Below are 14,635 nucleotides of genomic sequence, written 5' to 3'. Positions count from 1 at the left end.
ACATGGTGCACAGCCAATGGGGAGACAGCTCGTCTGTCATTGGCTGAGCAAGATGTAGCCCTTTCTCTGATAAATACCCTCATTTTCCAGCCCCTTCTCAGTCGCACCTGTGTTTCCGTACCATGTGCGTCTCTGCCTGAGGACGGGAGCAGATAGCAGTTCCCGAAACGTCACTTGTTTCTGTTTTGGTAAAACTATTGTATTTGTTTGTCTTTTCGTTTTGTCGTGTTTTTGTCTCGTTTCAACTGTTGCGCTGAATTATTTTGGGTTCAATATTTTTGTGTTATCATTTGTGTTTTTTTTTTCGTTCTCTTAGTACATTTTTCTTTGTTTTTCTTTGTTTGTTGACCATATTCCTGTTTCGGAATATTTTGTGGTGTTCATATCCTTGTTGACAACAGCAATTGTTTGCTTAATTTTGTGTGTTTTTTGTCTTTTTTGGGTATTTTTATTTATTTATTTTATTTATTAGTTTTTCTTCAACAGAAAAAGTTCTTAGCAATGGCGTATGTCCAAAAACTTACATCAAGTCATTTTTCTTCATATGTAACCTAAAAAAAAATGTTTACTAATTGGTAAGATGAAGACTTGACTAAATATGTATTAAACAGATAAATCTGCCATTTCAAAAATTTATGGTTGGAAACTACTAATTATCAACTCAACTTGAGCAAGTGTACATGGTCACATGTTGGGGTAAGTTATGTTGTTGTTAGTACCTTAGCTGTATGGCAATGAAGAAAAGGGGTTTTTGATTTTGGTTGGTGTTGAGAGGTTTTGATCGTTGGTGAATAATGAATGATGGCCTGTTATTGGCCGCCTTTAGCTCTCCGCCAAACTTGTGAGCAGCCAGTCTTCCAGTGCAGGCGACACCAGGTGACAGTTGCTGGGTGCACGTGAATAAATTATCTAATAAAGAGATGAAGGTAGTGCCAGTGAGTCAATATACATGCATAGTCTATACTAAACGTAAAACTCATAAACCGAAGTGTAATATGTAAAATTTGGACCTAGTAATAATGAAAAAGTAAACAGAGATATTGTATTTGTGTCTGCATCAGGATCAACAAGATCTAGTTTTGAATGTGAGCAGCGTGGGGTAGTTCATTGTTTTGAATGGCCGTTTCAGCATGTGGTGGGCCAGGGTTCATTTGTTTGTGACAGATGAGTCTCAGGTTTGTGTATGCAGTTCACTATAAATACAGTAAGTTTTATTTTACATTCTCCAGTTTAACTCTTTCATGGCCTTTATACCATTGTTTTTGAGGTGTAAAACATTTGGTAATTTATTTCTCATATAAAACACAACAAAATATAAAAGAACAGTAAAAAGTGATTTGACACTTATCGAAATGGACGTAGTTGCAAAATAGAAACCTCAAAATATCTTGTGCATGGAATTAACTGGACTGGTGAGTGATACAGTGAGATTTTTTATCATTGTTATTTGGTTGAAAGTTCGGCATGTGACTTCAGGACTATTGTCAGCTATGAGCTTGTCAGACAGGCTGGCAGGCATGCGGCGAATGTGACGTGTGCATCACACTTATCCATGTCAGTCATCCGAAGTGAAGGGGGGATAATGATATTACATCGTGTGTGATATCTGCACAATTTGATGTAATTGCAATGAAACCCATGTGTGTACCGATTCTGTTAATTTCTCGAGTTTTCGCCAGTTGCTTGCTGATAAGTTCACTACTATTAAGTACTTGTGCTGCGTGTTCCATAATTTACTACAGTGTTTTTTTTGCTGGAGATCATTCTCTTCTTTGCAGGTTCTGTGTACAGTAACTTGAAATGATAACAGGGGACAGTGTTGTCTTGGCTTCGTGCAAGCCGATGTTGAACTGAAATACTCCAGCGTGGTAACACCATAAGACTTGATATTCTAATTGCTATTTTAAAAAAGGAAAGTCTGATATGATGGTTGTAAATCCTGAAAATTCTCTTAATGTGGCACGTTTTTATCGTCTCATTTTTATGATTTCAGATCTTTCATTTTTTAAGTTAGTAATGCCATTTTTGATTCATTAATAAGTACTATGTTCTTGGTACAAAAAAAATTGGTTTAAAGAGTAACTAACTCTTCTCTTCAGCAGTCACAGACGTATCATTTTTTTTTTCAGATCGAAATAAAATACTTTCAGCTCAATTTTTAATTGGAGATTTATAGAATATATTACATATTAGCATTACATTTCAACATGATTTTTTTCTTTCAGCCACTGCTTGAACCAGTGTTTGAATTATGTCTTTGCTGCTGCTGTGCTCAGGGCCACAAGGTGACGAGGGTATGATATCGACAAGGCTTAACAAATTAAATAAAGCCCTTCGAGAGGCCCCACTTGTGCTTCCAAAATTACTGAGAAGTGAAATGATAAAATGTAATTCTGCTGTCCCCCCCCCCCCCCCCCCCCGGTAATCCTTCAGATTTTCACCCCAGCCATGGTGAGATTTTATTTCATGTTCATATTGTGAATTGTTAAAAATTGTCGTAGATTAAAATTATTGTTGGGTTGTACTATTAAAGATGACAGGAGTGTTATCATGTATTGGAGCACTTTTATTTCAGAAGCTATGGTTTGTGCTAAATAAACATACAATTTTATTTATGTGTATATTATATACTAAGCCAAGTAGCTTTTGAGTTGACAGGAATTAATATTGCATTATATTGTCTCGTGTCAGCAAAAGTTCAATAAAATGCTTCATATTCAGAGGCCAGTTTGCACATTTAGACTGGGTAACAACCCTCCTCCAATACAGTGTTCGTATGTATTGTTTACTTCAGTAGTTCATTTTAAAATAGCTCATGCCATGTGCAATATCCATTTGTGTGTTAATCCATTATCATTAACCTTCAGTATAGTCAATAGTGTTTCATATATGACTGTTAGTCTTTTCAATTATTGACATATCATAGAGACTTTTTTTTGTTGTTTATTGCAATTGTTTTGTTTTAAAAAAAAGTGTGTGTATGTTTTGAGAGTTTTTTCTTCTCTTTAGTATTAAATGGTTGTTAATTGTGAGTGGTTGTAATGAATTGTAACTGGGTACAGTTCACAACTGGTGATTTGAACCAAATTCCCAACAGTTCAAACTGTAGGTTTGGACCATCGGGAATTACATTGTGGAAAGCGTAGAAAATTACATTAACACTCGTTTTGTTTTTTTGTGTAAAATTTTAAAATTAAATTGAAACATTTATTTTCTTGTCATTTTTTAGTGCACAGCCAGAAATTCCAAAAATGGTTCAATTGTTTTCTTATTGGAGCACATTTTTTTTGTCTGGACATCGGGGAGCCTGTTAAACAAATGGTATGGTGAGGCGATTTGAGACGGTTATCCGAGGCAGAGCACAGTACAGACAGTATAGAAGTGCTCGGAGGAAACTGGTGCACTTCATAGGTGATGGGAGTGTATTTCATAACATTTGTGTAGAATTTAATTGATTGGTTTGGACTGAAGAGATGGTGGAAATTTGAATTTGATCACTCGAAAATTAATGTATTCATAGGGATGAGATTATATGGTGAATTGCGATAAAACAGAAATGGCATGGAAAGCATGTCAAAACACTGCTTAACATTGAAATGCCAGTTAATACACCATATAACACCAAAATTCAAGTGTTATCAAATTAAGTAGCATTTAACCCAAACTTAATTCAAATTACAAACTAAGTGACCTCATAATGTTTTAAGTTTAAGGAATGTCATTTACGGATATAAATTTGTACCAAAGTGCGTGAGTCGAACAAATGAATTAAATTAATTTCATTGTGCATCTCTTATTGAATCACTTTTAAAGCACAAATGGTTGCTAATTATTTGTTATTGTTCTGAATGCATATAAAAAAAATAATATATATATATATGTAGGGGAAATATTTTATCGTAAATATCTATGTAGTGATAATCTTATGTTACATGGGCTTGCATTAAGTTGTGTTTTCAGTTAAAACATACATAGTATTAATAATATAGAAATATACTATCTATTAAAATACATTGCACAACATATGAAATAGGTACCTCAGTATCAAAAAGCTTGAGTTTTAATGAATAAGATATACCTATTTCCATTCAAATGCATGCTTATTACTAGGGTAGGTATATGTTAAGTAAGCTATTTTATTGATAATTATTATTCAAGACTGTAGTTACTGGCCTATGCAACAAGTGTGTTACATTTGTTGCATGCAGTATGAATGCTCATACATTAAAATCATTTGTTGAAAACCAGTGGTGCTTTGCTAACACATTGGTAGTGCTGCCTGCTTGATTTGAACTGAACTAGACCAGGGGTGAGACGACCACGGCTCTTTGCATGTAATTTAACGGCACTACAACTCGCTGCAAAACAAATTCCTAAAATAGAGTAAATCATGTTCGTTACTTGGAATAGTCTTCCTGAAACCTGACAACAAAAAAACTAGCATTTGCTATTCTAACAGTATTTATTTAGCTATACCTTTTTATGTGAACAAACATTCTCTTCAGTAAATCGAATAAAAAAAAAATTAAGAAGTAAATTGATTGACAACTTACAACCATGTCTAAAATTGAAAATAAGTAGTTATTTTCCAGACATAGCTAAGCTTTCGAAAGCCATGCAAGTTTACAGTCCCAACAAAGTTATAATTTTCTAAAAAGCCAAGGTACTTTTTCTATTTTAATTAATTAAATTAATTATGTTTTATTGTTTTGGCAGTAGAGTATTAATTACAATATATCCGTTACATTTACGTGTTTATTTCCTAGGTAGCCATTATTTTGAAGACTTTGATGTTGAAATTGTGAATAGACTATTTTGATTTTCTCATTTTGTTTTATCGTCTTAAAATTCTTTGTAGATACAGAGAAAATACAAGTTGTGGCTCTCTAAAAAACTGGAGAATCTGTTAACGTAATATTTGGCTCATCCCACTCGAAAGTCTGCCACCCCTGTACTACCATTGACCTGTGTCATAAAAGCAAACAAATGTTTCTACAGACACACGTACCATCTGGAGAGTAGCGATAACAGCTGTCTGTTACATTCAGAAACAGAGACTACAGATCTTTTAAAGTAGAGCTATCAGCTGTTGACGATTTCCTAAATCATGACAAATTTTTTTTTACCCAACATGTATGGCTGTAATAACTACGAATGACAATCTTTAAATATTTACGTAAGCATGTTTGCCATAATTTTTTTTTGATCTTCTTTATCATTTGTGTTTTTCTTTAACATACAATGTTGTACGTTAATAATTCCAAAATCCTTTTTATCAGGTTTATAAATAAACTGTATTTGTTTTAGGAATCTATGATAAGAAACTCACTGTAACGTTTTGTTTGATAATTGATATTCTACCTACCACAGGTTCAGATCACCATGATGGTTCTGTACCTCATTATGTACGTAAGTTGTTTACTTGCATGTAACTTTTGGTTGTTAATGTTGTATAAAATTTTGGTCATGTTTGAACATTTTGTAACATCTTTGTATGGTTTGTATTAATCGAAACAGCAACTTGATATTGTTTTGTTCCTAATTCAGTATTTTTGCTTGACCATTTTCTTTGTAAGTGTTTATGAAATCAACATTAAAAGATTTTTTTTTCTACAAAATTTTAATTAATTTGGTTATATATTTATATTTTGAAATATAATTTGTGCTCGGGACTTAATTGTAACATGTTGTGGCCCACAAACCATTATGTAAATTTTACATTTAAAAAGTATTGTTCCATGTGACGAGTTGTTGCTAGGTGTACCTATGTTAGGTTGGCTGTGATACAGTAATTCATTGCACTACTAAATACTCTTTACTTCCGATTTCTGTTTTGTGTGCAGGGCAGTCCCTTGGTCTGGAAGGACCAACAGAATCCCTCCTCTACAGAGGCATGACCTCACAACAAAATAATGTAAATAATGTGTTCTAGCACTATTTTGTGAGCTCTAGCTTTGCAAGGAAAATTCTGAATCAATCTGTTTAGAGATCTATCATGAGTGTTTGCTTTAATATTGCATTGTGTGTTCAGCTTGAAAAATAGGAACAAAATATTTTGTTTGGTTGGAAGGGCAAATAATAATGCTTAACATAATAAATTAGTTTTTATTATTTTTCTTTTTTTTTTTTTGCTCAGTTCTTATACTTAAATAATTTATTTGTAGGCACAAAGTTGCAGAAAGCTGGTGTAAGCATTGTGTGTTATTCAGTAATTTCCTCATTCTTGTATCTCACTTATACATACAAATCTATATAAATAATTTATTTGTAGGCACAAAGTTGCAGAAAGCTAGGTGTAAACATTGTTATTCAGTAATTTCCTCATTCTTGTTTCTCACTTATACATACAATGCTATATAAATAATTTATTTGCAGGCACAAAGTTGCAGAAAGCTGGTGTAAGCATTGTGTGTTATTCAGTAATTTCCTCATTCTTGTATCTCACTTATACATACAAATCTATATAAATAATTTATTTGTAGGCACAAAGTTGCAGAAAGCTAGGTGTAAACATTGTTATCCAGTAATTTCCTCATTCTTGTATCTCACTTATACATACAATACTTTATTTATTTTTTAATCACTAACTCATACACTGTAGTTGACTAGAATTTTCACTGGTCTTAGGCTGCGTGAATCACATTTAAATACATATGTATGTTACTTGTAAAGATGTATAGTTTGACTGGGTTTTAGATAGCTGTTACTGTTCATCATATTCATGTCATTATAGTCATTAGCTACATTACTGTTGTTATTTTGAGGTGTCATGAACATCTTAGAATAAACACGTAACAGTAATTTAAGATGCTGGTATAGATGTCTGAGGGAGCAGCTTTAAACCCTGCTGTTTCGTGAACATGAGGAAGACCTGAAACACACACAATTTTGTTTGTGATTCTCAACATGTTGTGATTTTATAAAAAATATATGGAATGCCATTCTGATTTAAGCATCAGAATGAATTAGAACATAACTATTAAACCAGAAAATTATATTTTCGCTTAAATCGACTGAACATGAAAATGTACAATATCAGAACCATTACTCTTCCGCTATAATTATTGATAAATTTATGTCATCTAGAAATAAATACCAGTACAATATTCTGAATTCGAATGAATCAGACTGTTACGGACTAATTATGCAATACAGTAAGTCCTCGGTTTATGTCGGGGTTACGTTCCTGAAAACCGCGACGTAAATAGAAACGACGCAAAATGAGCCATGTTTCATGCCACCGGCCGACCACGGCCCAAGGTCGGCCAGAAGCGCTGGCATACAGACGTGACAACGGGCAATTTTATCAGCAAATGACAACCGACAGCGTGGGAAACAAGTCCAACTAGTACTTCTCAGCTTTATAGAATGGTTATTTAACCAGCTGCTTTATTACCTTTATTGATTGAAATATAAAAACAGTTACAGTAGAACCTCGATGATACGTTCCCGTTTCATACATTTTCCCGTGTCATACGCTGATTAATTTTGGTCCCGCCGAAAGTTCTATATTTACAATGGTTTACTTTCCCGGAACATACACTTATAAAATCTTTAATTTCCCGTTTCATACGTTTTTACGAAGCGGAAAAGTCCTAAAATTCACAAATATTTTTGTTATATTCCTCCTGATAAACTACGTTTTAATGCTTTTATTTTGAAAAACGTTCATTGTTTACCTTTGCAAACGTAAGAAAATAACTTTATCGCACCATAGATATGGATAGTATCGGGAAGACTGTGCACTTCGCTATTAGCATCTATGGCCAGCACCAAGCGAGACTAGTGGCGCGAATGATATTGAAAATGGTGCACGCGATTTACCAAGGCACGGATCTCATATTTTGTGCATTCATTAATCTTTGAACTGAATATACTTGTTTGTTATTGTTTTCTTACGATCGGATTGTTTTATATTTTACGTTTCTCAAGTTAATATTTTATTGAAAATTGTTCTGTTGCATAAAGTTGTTTGTAAAATGAAACAAACCAGCAAAAATTTCTGTTTTTCTTTTTACAATAGCCTAATTTTTTTATTTCTAATTTAGGCTTGGTGACTTTTTCCCTCTCCAAGAAAGGACTGCTTTACTTGATTATGGACTGTATTTTACATTTCTGGTAGTGTTATTATATGTATATATAATGATGAATTCATATCTTTCATTAATATGATGCAATTATTTACACATTATGTATTTAAGTTTAATCTGACATTGGGCTGGTATGCTAGATTGAAATTTTTTTTTATTATTGCCATTCCCTTTTCATACACTTTCCCGCATCATACACCATTTTTGTGCCCTCCGTTGAAAAGTGTATGACAGGGGTTCTACTGTATATAGTACATACTATACGTAAGAGCAGGAAGCGTCCCTCATGATGTATGATAAGATAAGGCGGTGAACGTGTAGCTTACGCTTCATAGCATAAATTAACTACTGAAGGAAACAAAGAATTATAAACAAATTATATACGGTGTTTTGGTTAAAATAAAGATTTACGGTCATTGTAAACAACGTTATTGTGAATTTGCGACAACTTAAATTGAAACATGAGTACTCAAACATTAGCAATGTTAATCAGAAACGACGTAAATCGGTACGACGTAAATAGAGGACTTACTTGCGTAATATTTGTCCGTATCCAAAAGAAAACCATTTATATTCAAAGTCTTAATCAAAAATAATTAATATTGTTTAATTAGTGGTTTAACAGTTGAAGTTAACCTTTCTTTCATTAGTATATGAAGTTACACCTTGACTATGCTTAGTAATACTAAAGTTAAACCTCTTAATAATTACAAATATCTGTTGGTGAACAAGGCAAAATTAAGTAGCAATTCCAAGTTACATTTGAATATTGATAACTATCTGATTCATTTGTAATTAATTGGCATGATCTGAACTTTATGTACAAGAAGAGTTTTACAACATCAAATTACAGTTTAAATTACAAAGAAAATTGTGATTCAGTTAGATGTTTTGTAAGAAAGTTTATACAGTAGAATCCCGCCGATGTGACCCCCCTCTGATGCGTCCATTCCGTTTATACGACCGTTTTTTGAGAAACCGTGAAAAATTTGAGTAAAATCGGCTGAAAAAAAGTCTGTTACACTTTGTTGGGCGCTAAGTGTTTACGTTTATCTTGGCGAGTGCTGTACTGTAAGCAGGCAGGCATACAATAGACTGCTAAAAATAGATACCACCCCTTGACTGTCCGCGCTAGCCAATACCGGTAATCTGCGCGCATCACCTGATAGCATCTACGCGCGCATCTATTTCCGTCCCGGTCCCGTGCCTTTGTCTTGCGACTGGTTAGTGTGATCTTGCCAGCTGCATCTCAGGTGTCACTGGCCCACACAAAGCTGTGTTCACTGTGTTAACGACGTCGTCAGGTGTTTGGTTCTCGGCTATTTTTCTATAACATCGCTAACTTTGCACATGCGCAGATAAACAAAAAAAAAAAAATGCGTGGAATTATGCTATACACCTCGGACTCGTATACCCCGAACAATGGGTTCCGATAAATACTCGCGCTACATGAATTCGCGTCACGCGAGTTTGGCTATGCTAGCCGGCTGGTGGTTATTTTCGTTCAAAACGGTGCGAAGGAACTTGTGTGGATCAGGTAGAAAACATTCGGCTATAAACGAAAGATATAAGAAGAATGCTATCCTGAAATGCTGTGTCATGTTTTTGGAGTAGATTATCACAGCGACAGACCGACAGGATGCGCTCGCGCCCTTGCCGTCAGCGATGTTTATTTTGACAGCTCAAGCAATTATCTTTTCCTCGACCCTTCACAGCGTAAAAAAAGAAGAAAAAACACGTTTGAATGCAGATGGAAAAGTAACTGTGCAGTAAAATAATTATATTTACGGCCCTGCTAAATTTTACTATTCAATAAAATTCGACGTATTAGTGATTTTTCAGCAGAAACTGCTGTGTGACTAATAAACAAATTTAATCATAATAACTTATAAAGTATTTATTAACGGCAAAGGACAGTCGTGTAAGCCCATGAAAGTATTTATTTTACCGAGAATGGACTGTACAACCTGGCTTTTGCCGCACACGGTGTGGGAGGGGAGGATGATGCTGACAGTTTCTCACGCAAAAGGTTGAAATAAGGGAGGGAATGTGTTGAAATGCTAGTTGGAAAAGGGGGGGGGGGGGAGGGTGTTTTTACATGGTTTGTGGCTCTGGGAGGGATGAGCCTTGAAGAATTAGCAGGGGATGGGAGAGGTAAGCGTCGCGTCACGTAGGACGTCAAGCCGGCGCTACCGCCATCCTGGCCGTACGAGTTTCTTACGCTCTCTCAGAAGCTACCTCAGCGGCTTTTCGTGCGGGCGGGTTAAGATAACATGACAGCTGAGACAGCTTTTCGTGCGATAGTGGACGCGCCGAGCTCGGCTAGACACTGCCCGAGCGGCATTCACGTGTATGTATCCGACGATGCGGTGACACCCCGAATTCTCTATTGCAACCATTCCGTTTATAAGTCCGTTTTTCCGGAAACCGTGAGGGGTCGCATCAGCGGGATTCTACTGTAGGTACGAAATTCAAACCTTTTACGCAGTCTATCAACAACATCATGTCAAACTTGACTCAGTTTAGAATCCTAATGACCTTAGTAATTAATACCTTATACATGACAGTATTAGTTACATCCAACGATGTGGCACTGCAGTAAAGTCTAACTCCACAGTTGTCTCGGGAACTTGAAAGCAGACAAAGTTCCTTTGAGGATTCGGAATCTTGTTAGTTATATGGGATTGTATACTTCTTGTAATGTAGTAAAACTACTGATTTAATCAGTATCGTTTCCATATCAGTCTGGTCTAGTATCTGTAGATTTCACATAAAATACTGTAGTTCAACTCCAACGTAGAATTTTCATTTGACAAAAACATATGCTTACAGCATGATGTTCTTCTAATCATCAAAATTTCTTCTTAATTCTTATTTTCCAGCTATAGTTTAATATCAATGGTCATTTTTGGGCTGTTTTTGTATATTTATTGCGTATTACGTTATCAAAACTGAATCTCAAAACATTAGCTTCTATCCTTTAGCTCATTCAGTCTAAAACTAATTCTTCCTAGAACATTTTTCTTTCTTGTTGATCGGAGCAACGATACTCTGTTTCCTTTACAAAACATATGCTGAGCCATCCTACTCGAAACGAAAAAGATATAACAACCAATCACAGTAGTCTATAAAAGTTCGTATCAATTCACAATTTTAAGGTCGTCCTTAAAATAAACATTTTCCTAAATTTTAAACATAATGAATTCTTGCGGTCAACTGAGAAAGTTAACTTATCAAAATATTAGTTACTGAAATTATTCAGTTTGGAGTTATTGTCAGTTATAAACAAAGCTTCTCATTGGTAGTTGTAAATATTTAACTTTTCACAGCAAAGATAACATTCTTATGAAAATATGTATGAAACACAAAGAAAAAATACTGACTCAAAAAATGAAATAGTTCATGGCTAAAGAAGTAATAATAATTTAGTTCCGGATATACTTGTTACTATGAAGGTGTAGGTTTACCCTTCATAATATGTATATACATATACACACACATGCATGTAGGTAGGTAATAACTACTTATAATTAAGAATTAATTCTTTTTCATCTTTCTGGTGGACAGTTTTAAAATGAGAATTTTGGAGAGCATGCAGACCTGTGGTATGATCATGACACTCTTTTAATGTGTTGTAGGTCACATAATTAATGTGTGCAGAGAGTTTTCAATAGAGAACAATATCTAGATGACACAGATTCACTCAGAAGTGAAACTGAATATGTAAGAGACAATACCAGACAGCTATTTGCTATCAACACAGGCACGCTTATGAAAAATAATTACGGCACTACAAAAAATACTTAGCAAATAGGTAAATAATAAATTTCATAATCTGGTGACAGAAAAGACGCGGAAATTTTTTTTTTGTTAGGTAAAGTTATTCATAAAAACAAAACCCATTTATGGAAAATACGTTTATTTAAAAAGTGAAGTTTAAAAGAGCATGCCAAACAATTTAAATTAATAATTCATGCAACAAGAAACCTTTCTTCAACTTTAAATAGAAAAACAAAATCTGTGACGCGAACGCAAGCCACTTGAATATGTGACGTGAACTAACGCATAACTGTCGTAGTACACGCTTGCCACGAAAGAGTGCTGCCGTCAAATGTAGTTAACTCGGCACCTGATAGAGAGCGCGCGTTGCATGCAATCGGCGACATATCGATATTCGACTACGTGCGCGCGCTCTATACGGACAGCAACATAACCAAACATGAATGATGCCAACTAGCGCTGGCTACATGTTTATAAACAGTACACCGTGGCGACGCAGACGATCAGATAAAAGAAATAACATTTAAAAACAACTTTATAAGAAAATTTACACGTCAGACAACTTTGTATTTCCGTTAATTAAATAAGTAAGTTGTAATGTCCGAATAAATATTACATTTCTACTTTAAAATACATTGTTTTATTCGGAAAAGATACCTACACAAAGCGCTTGGCATCTAATAGCGGGACCAAAAACATAATGCGACGTTTACGCGATAAGTTTTTTATCCCAAATCTTACGGCCTAAAATATGGGTGCGACGATTATGCAATAAAAGAGGGTACGTATTTCTGAATTTAATGTTGACTTTGTCAACCAATATGCTGCCATGTATACCACACTACTAACTACCACCAGACTGTCTTGAAGGGGTGAAAATCTGTAAAATTCCCAGGGGGAATCACACTTACCAATTCTATGTATTTCACAGTTATGTCACGCAAGCACAATTGGGTCCCCCAAGTGAGGAGCTTTGTTATTCCTTCTTCTCCATGATATGCATACCACTGTTCCTGTTTATGACCTTAAAAAGACTATGTGTAGACATGTTTCGCACTTCTTGTTTGAGCTTTGGAGCTTGGACATACCAGATATTTTTTTTGTGCAAATGGAGCTGTGACGTAGTTGAAGTCACTTCTTAACATCGCCATCGCTACGCTGTGAAGCCCGAAAACATTGCGGAAATGCTTCTCGAAAACGTCTGATGATGGTTAGTAAATACGGATTTACCGTATATACTCGTGTATAGCGCGCCCTTTTTTCCCCTCAAGTAAAGGAAAAAAATAAGGATGCGCGCTATACACGGAAAAAAAAAGTTTGGGGGTGGGGAAGGGAGGAGTGGAAGTCGTTAACTGCCGGGTGACGTTTCTGGCCAGCCCCCCACACATACGCACAAGCAACAAGGCCTCTGTTTCACACACACACACGCACACGCGCGCGCTCGCACATCATGGTCTCTTGTTTATTTTTAGACCTCCCCCCTTTACAGAAAGCCAGCTCAGAAGCTAGTAAAAAGAGAGAGAGAGAGAAAGAGAGAATGTTGTCACCAGTTCCCTCCCCTCCCCTTGCCAACTTCTTCGCTTCCTCCATTCCTCACCGGTGAGTCATCTAGTTCTCCGCGCCAGCTTAGCAACATAGCGCGGCACGCCTCCCTCCCTTCCTTCCTTCCTTCCACGTACCAGTTGTGACGATATAGCGCTTCATTATCTTCCGTTTAGACAGTAGTGATGGGCAGAACGGATCTTTTGACCGAATCGGTTCTTTTGGATCAGTACCGTGAGATGATTCGTTCATCTCGGTCAATTCGTTCTTTTCTGTGTATGGGATCTGGCTCTTTTATCAGGTGTCGTAACTCGTTCATCCTTTAGAGTATTACGTACGTGTTTTTGTATTTGAATTTGAACATTGCTTTCCGTAGCCAGTGAATCACAGTTGCGTATATGAAACAAGATTATTTATATTTTATTACTTTTTAAGTTACAAATATTAATATATATGCTATTTACACTCTAGTGACAGTAAAGTGTTTACATGTAGACCAACACATTTAGAGAAAAAAGACAAAAATTTAATACTACTGCAATTCAGTATGAAGAGAAACAAATGAAGTACATTAATTAACCCAAAAATGGTAAGTGTGAACATTTGTAGTTACTTTCCCTGTTATTTTTTAATTCATACGGTTTTTTTTTGTTTTTTTGGTTTTTTATTTCCAAATTTGTGTATGTGAATGTGAAAAAGCAATTTTAAACCACTACTTAACAGTTGACATTTTCAGGTATAGATACTTTTCATGTTATCCTATTTTATTTGATCAGTTATCGTTTGCTCTTGTGAACATGCGCACGCTGTGATTACTAATTCTTCAGACTCCTGACGTCATGAATCATTTTACGAACGAATCAGACCGGGCGCGTGACCGGTTCTCTCATCTCGTTCTCTCGTTCTCTCGTTCTCTCCGCGTTTTCGTTCTTCCGAATCTTTCAAGGTACCGGCTCTCAAAGAGCCGGTTCTTTACATCGCGAACGAATCGCAAGATTTCGTTCTCTCAAAGATTCGTTCTTTTTGAACGAATCGTTAACGAACGACCCATCACTATTAGACAGCAGAGTTTATGTATTTTCCTGACGCATCACCACACATCAATTTAAATAATCAGGTACCACAAAATGTTAGTAAAATTTATTTATGGGGAAAAAAAAAATTTCAATTTTTTTTTCTTTGGAATTAGTTGCAAAAATCGTGGTGCGCGCTATACACGAGGG

At 35.4% G+C, this 14,635-nt stretch overlaps 2 protein-coding genes across 5 annotated transcripts in view; one reads left to right on the top strand and one right to left on the bottom strand.

Annotated features, from left to right (window-relative positions):
* Window positions 1–6,569, top strand: part of LOC134531952 (NAD-dependent protein deacetylase Sirt7) — a 48,845-nt gene extending 42,276 nt beyond the window's left edge. The window contains exon 8 of the mRNA XM_063368048.1: window positions 5,844–6,569. Within this exon, the coding sequence (XP_063224118.1) occupies window positions 5,844–5,913 (70 nt within the window). The 3' untranslated portion in view covers window positions 5,914–6,569. The remainder of the gene's footprint in view (window positions 1–5,843) is intronic.
* LOC134531932 (phospholipid-transporting ATPase ABCA3-like) overlaps window positions 6,092–14,635 on the bottom strand; it is a 114,490-nt gene continuing 105,946 nt past the window's right edge. For all 4 annotated transcript variants that reach the window (XM_063367990.1, XM_063368018.1, XM_063367999.1 and 1 more), the window contains exon 29: window positions 6,092–6,871. In XM_063367990.1, the coding sequence (XP_063224060.1) occupies window positions 6,803–6,871 (69 nt within the window). In that variant the 3' untranslated portion in view covers window positions 6,092–6,802. The remainder of the gene's footprint in view (window positions 6,872–14,635) is intronic.

Source organism: Bacillus rossius, chromosome 1 (assembly GCF_032445375.1).
Source record: "Bacillus rossius redtenbacheri isolate Brsri chromosome 1, Brsri_v3, whole genome shotgun sequence".
In the NCBI taxonomy this organism is placed as follows: Eukaryota; Metazoa; Arthropoda; class Insecta; order Phasmatodea; family Bacillidae; genus Bacillus; species Bacillus rossius.
Note: the sequence above shows the minus strand (reverse complement) of the source record. Positions and strands in the feature narration are given on the sequence as shown.